The sequence below is a fragment of the Apis dorsata genome, unplaced genomic scaffold (assembly GCF_000469605.1).
Source record: "Apis dorsata unplaced genomic scaffold, Apis dorsata 1.3 scaffold_553, whole genome shotgun sequence".
NCBI lineage: Eukaryota > Metazoa > Arthropoda > Insecta > Hymenoptera > Apidae > Apis > Apis dorsata.
Genome location: NW_006263769.1, coordinates 266,095 through 272,388, shown reverse-complemented (window position 1 = coordinate 272,388; position 6,294 = coordinate 266,095). Strand labels below are relative to the sequence as shown.

General features: G+C 18.2%; 2 protein-coding genes across 2 annotated transcripts in view; one reads left to right on the top strand and one right to left on the bottom strand.

Moving 5' to 3' along the window:
- The window catches only part of LOC102676742 (graves disease carrier protein homolog), a 3,500-nt gene extending 2,688 nt beyond the window's left edge, over nucleotides 1-812 (top strand). The window contains exons 6-7 of the mRNA XM_006620892.2: nucleotides 282-423; nucleotides 510-812. Coding sequence (XP_006620955.1) covers nucleotides 282-423; nucleotides 510-684 — 317 coding nt within the window. The 3' untranslated portion in view covers nucleotides 685-812. The remainder of the gene's footprint in view (nucleotides 1-281; nucleotides 424-509) is intronic.
- Nucleotides 813-4,817: 4,005 nt separating this feature from the next.
- Nucleotides 4,818-6,294, bottom strand: part of LOC102676612 (serine/threonine-protein phosphatase 2A catalytic subunit alpha isoform) — a 4,511-nt gene continuing 3,034 nt past the window's right edge. Inside the window, exon 6 of the mRNA XM_006620891.2 lies at nucleotides 4,818-6,294. This exon is cut by the window's right edge and continues 1 nt beyond it. The gene's annotated coding sequence lies outside the window, so the exon portion shown is untranslated.

Here is a 6,294-nt window from a genome sequence, read left to right as displayed (position 1 = left end):
TAATATTTTTAATTTCAATTTAATTAATATATGATAATGATTTATAATATGTAATATTTTAATCAATATAATAATCATTTTTTTTAATTAACATGTAATCAAATTTTTCTTAACTTATAATTAAATTCTCAAATTTTTATATGCATTTTTGTATGCAATTAATAAAAAATTTATCAAATAAAATTAAATTTTATATTAATTAAATTTTGATTTATATAATTATTTTTAATATTCATTATTCATTAAAATTCATTAAAATTCAATTATTTATGTAATTACAGGTGGTTTAGTTTTAACTATACCAGCAAGATTATTATGTGGAGGTATTGCAGGTGCTGTTGCTCAAAGTTTTTCTTACCCATTAGATGTAACTAGAAGGCATATGCAATTAGGTATGATGCATCATGCTAATCACAAATATAGGTAAATTTATTAGTTTACAAAAAAAAAAAAAAGATGATTCAAGTCTATTAAAGTTATGAAAAATTTAATTTAAAATTTTTTTTTAGTTCTAGCATGTTACAGACTATAAAAATGATATACAAAGAAAATGGTATTATAAAAGGTCTATATCGTGGAATGAGCATTAATTATTTACGAGCAATTCCTATGGTATCAGTTAGTTTTACAACATATGAAATTATGAAACAAATATTACAATTAGACACAGGAATAAAATTGTAATTTATTTAACAAAAATATATATTTTATGTTCCATTTTTATATTTTAATATATAATTAGTAAAATTAACATTAATATCTTTGTACAATTGTTGAAATATAAATATCATTTCGATTTTATCTTATAATATAAAAATAATATTTCAAACATAACTTATGATTACTAAATTATATTATATTATTAAATATTTATACAAATTTATAACAAATGAGTCATATAGAAGTTAAACCGATCAATTGTATAAAATATTATTTAGTTTTTATGAAAAATTAAATATTAATTATATATTTTAATTTTAAAATAAAATATTTTTTAAAAAATAGATTTGATCAATTTGGCTTCTAATAGCTTAAAGAAAATATGTTCAAAATATTATATAAGCAATAGTCATCACTGAAACAAAATTTTTTATATAAAAAATTTAGCTCCGAATACTATAAAATCTTTAATTATTATAGTTTACAGTGACAAGATTGTTTATAAACATTCCATATATAAATATAATAATATAATATGAAAATATAAAATAAAAAAATATGTTTTTAAGATTCTTTTATAAAAGCAAATTATTTTATAGATATAAAAAAGAAATATTTTCTTTTTATATATTGTAATTAAGATATTTATGAATTTTTTTATGTTTTTGATTTTCAAATAATCTTTTTTATACGAAAATTATATTATATTATATTTTTTTTTATATAAAATATATTGAAATATTAATATATTTAAGAATCAAAGATACATTATAAGATAATTTTTTCATGACAAATTAAGATTTAATTTAAAATTTATTATATTTATTGTATTGTACATAATTGTGTTAAATAATAATATTAATAATTATATTCAAAGAATATATGTAAAAATAATTATAATGAAAATATTGTAATTTTAAATTTAAAAATGATTTATAAATAAATTATACATTTTTTAAAAATTATTGTTTCTAATTTAGATATTTTATGTAAAATTTTTTAATTAAAAGCAGAAATAAATAAATTATTCAAAATAATGAACAATATACAAAAAATATAAAATATTTTCACAAATTAATATTATAATTCAACAAAATTTATTTCATTACAACAAATTTTTATAAATTTATTTTTCTTTTTTTAATTTTTATTAAAAATTAAGAATAATAAACATATTTATATAGTTAAAATGAGAATAATATTTTTCTAGTTTTTCATTTATTTATATTCTACAATCTTATCAAACTTTTCTATTCTTAGCTTGTATTTATATAAAGCAGATTAATACATAGAATGTATGTTAATGGTTTTTCTTATACTATTATATTAATTATATATTGTAGCATATGAATATTCGATAGTACCATAACATCATTTTAATATCGTATTAATTTCATATTAATTTATTAATAAAATATTTAGGATTATATATATTTTTATGTTGTATGTGTAATAATTATTTATAAAGAAAATATAAATAAATTTTATGTTTTTGAATAACTTTACCATTCGTGTATAATTTGCAATCAGTTCCATTAAAATTTATAAATATCATATAAACTATCTTCAATTAAGCAAAATCATTATATTAAATATGAAAAAAAATTATTTGAAGTCATATTTCTAATAATTCGTAAATCTAATACACAAAGAATAATATTAATGAAAAATTTTTTTTATTTAATTAATATAGACTTTTTATTTTTCTTTTTTTGTTTCTATATATTCCTATATCATCTATATATATCATTTTGTATATATTTTTTAAGATTATTTTAAGATGGTAAGTGAAAATAAAACAGCAAATATTATTTGCTGTTCTTGAATTTTTTTTATTACTATCATTTATTTTTATCTAAATCCAACATTCTTACAAATAAATTACAGTTTGAGAATGAAAACAAAACCAAATCAATAATTAATATATTTTTTGTAAGAAAAACAAAATTTTTATGACACCATAATGACGTATAAATTTTAGAAAAAATATAATATATAATTATATAATATAATAATAAAAATAATTATTTTTAAATAAAAATGTATTTTAAAAAGTTTTTATTGAATTAATGAAAATTAATTGAAAAATGCTGATAATTATCTTTCAATATTAAATTTTGATGTTATATTACAATTTTAATATGATTTTAATAATAATAATAGTAATGTAAAAATGTAAAAACATAAAATTTATCGATTCTAAATCTTTAAAAACATCTTGAAAATTCTAATTAAATAAGAAATTAAAAAGTTACTCGTAAATATAGGTAAATATACTAATATATTATATAGCAATATGATTATATCCTACCTATTTTTAATATTTTGTTTTTTAAAGATTATGAAGGTTATGAAATTTATATCTATTAATTAATCATATATTTACAATTTTTCACTTTAAGAGTAATCAAATGAAATTAATATTTAAATATATAATTTTATTTAAATTAATTAATATATATTCAATAAATTTATTGATATTTTTAAATAATAACTTATTACTTTTTATAAAAAGCAACAGTATAAATAATAATTTATAATTATTCGTTGAATAAATTTTATTGCATTGAATTAAAAATAAAATTGAAAATTATCAGATCATAATCAGATTTATTATAAATAAATTATTTTATATAATATTCTACAATCAACAATATTGTTTATATTATTCAAGGTTAATGAATTCAAATTATTTCAAATAATTTTATTATAAAATAATTATAAAAGTATAATAAATCATAATAAAGTTTTTTTTTTAAAATTGAAAATTATATCATTTGAGGCAAAATATATTAATAATATTTCATATAATTTTTCAAAATAATGATTTTAGTATAAATATTTCAAAATGTATAGTAATTTATTATATTTTAAATAATATTTTATTATTTATAAAATATTTGAAATATTTTTAATTAGTATACTATGCATAATAAATAATTTTGCTCATTAATTGTTTAATTTCAAGTATTTATTTTTTAATTAACTGTTTTGTAATAAATATTTTTTTGTACATATTTTTAAAATATCACTAGATTATGTAATTTATAAATGATGATATTAATCATAAAAATTCACCTATTTCTATAAAAACTTATTTTAAAGTCTTCATATGTTAAAATACATATGTAAATAATTATTTATATTACTAGTCTTAAGACTAATAATTAGTTTTGCTTATTATATTAATCTTATATTACAGTAATTCAATGTGTAAAAATGATATAAGACTTTCTAAATATGATAATATTTCTTTATTTTTCTAGCTTCTGTTTATAATAAGACGACATAATATCAGTTCAAGGCATACTGTTTACCTTACTTCAGCAAGCTGTTTTGAAATTTATAACTTAATATTTTTAAAATACACAAAATCTAAAACAGAGACATACTGAAAGTTAAAAACCAATTTGCACACACATAACTCACAATTGTTTGAAGCATTTTTATAATCAATATAAAATGATATTGTGAAAGATATTAGATCAAATTGATATATACAATGTAGTCAGTATATGATATATAATAATTATATACACTTATAAACTGATTGTATTACTTTGAATTTATGTACATAAAAAATAAGTTTGAAGCATTTTAAGTTTTATCTGAATTTATGCATGTGCATTGGCGATTGATTAGCTTTTAATAAAAGCATATTTCTTTTTAGAATATTTTAATTTGTGATCACTTTGTAAAAATATGCATAAGTACATAAAATATTAACATTTAATATTAAAATTAAGAAAAAACAAAAAAAGTCTAATGTTTACAATCAAAAGAAAATGTTTGATTTAATGTTACATTATTCAAAATAGAACTTAAAAAATAAAAAAATAATGAAAATATTAAATCTCTAAGAACTAACAACAAATATTATTGTGATACTGAAATTTATCTCTTTTATAAAGAAGATAATAAATAGAGCAAATACAAAATTATCTATACAAGCTCTAAGATCTATTGACTTTTCTAAAAAAACATTTAATTCATTTGCTTTTATTATAATACTATAATTTCTTTTTCTATGAAGGAAATTTTATCTTTATTTTTTTTATAATCCAGAAAATATGTATAAGAGATAATGTATAAAACAAAAATGAAAAAATGCTTAACTCTGCATCATGCAGAAAAAATTGCTGTATCCATAATGTTACGGTTCATGTGCTATTTTCTTTTACATTTACAGTCTTAGTAAATTGCTATAGTGTGCATCTATACATTTTTCATCTTTTTTTTTATTTTATTGCTACTACTGTATCGTTTCATTATGCATATGTTCAAATTACATGCTTATTTCTATAAAATTATGTATTCCGTGAATACATTCAATGCTTATGTATACAATGCTTGTGTATTAACGAGTATGAATGATTTGACACAACACAGTAAATTCATTTAACTTGCATTACACATGTTTATTTACCAGAAGCATCATTTTATACTATTAATTAGTAAAAAAGTTTGTCGGTAGGTTCACAAGCAATTAACTTTCAATTTAATGATTGTGAATGTACGAATTCGTTCAGTATAAAGTATGTGTTTCACTTAGAAAGTTTTAACAGGATTGATGCAAAAGTCTTTTCTATTCTTAAATTATAAAACTTAAGATGATCATATAGATTTATATTTAATATAAACATTTAAAAACTGCATTTATGCAAATAAGTTTGAAAAATAAAAGCAATAATAGCATAAGTGAAATAAAATAAATGCTACAGAATAAACATAAATGATAAGTTTGCATTAAATTATATTTTTGTAGGATAATTATAAAAATAGGACTTACACAAAATTATTTTGATCTATTTGATAAAATATTATTATTATAAACAAAAATATTGATTGCTATGATTCTGATGAATTATTATGTGTAATGCTATATTACAATCATTAATAAAATTCACTAAAGAATTTATTAAATTGTTCATATGGCACAATTTGTATATGCCGAATTTACTGTTGCATCAACCCTTTTTATATTTCTCTCAAGTGGAACATTTTATGCTCCATTCATTCTAATAATTATGTGACACTCTCTTAAATATAAACTATTATCATTTTGGTATATTTTTTGAAACCTTAAGCAACATTATTTCTATTCAGTACACGCAACAAAGAATTTTGCTCGTATAAACAGTTTTTCAATAAGTTAATATTTGTTAAGGTTTCAAAACAATACCATGCAGTTTTTTCTACTTATTATGTTCATTTTTTTTGTTTTGTTTCTTGATAATAAAAATACAAGCAATACAATGAAGTAGAACTTAATGCGATACGTGAATTTTAATTGGTACGTGTGTACATTATTGTTTGTTTTCTTCTATTTGTATACAATTAATGTTGTGTCTACATGTATGGTGTGGGACACACGCGAAATATTCAATTGTGTGTTCCTTTCTCAACAAGACACCACAAAGTGAGTCATGATATAATACTTGAGACTATAATATAATGTGTAAGGATAGCTGCAACCTTACACTTTTATTGATGTTCTATCATAAATTATGTTTAGTGGCATTGCTATAAAGCCTGATTTCCACCCCTACCTTAATAGATAACTCAGGGATTTGACTCTTTACAAGAAATAGTCTGGTGTCCGCCTAGTAACATGTGGTTCGCCGCGTCTTGGAG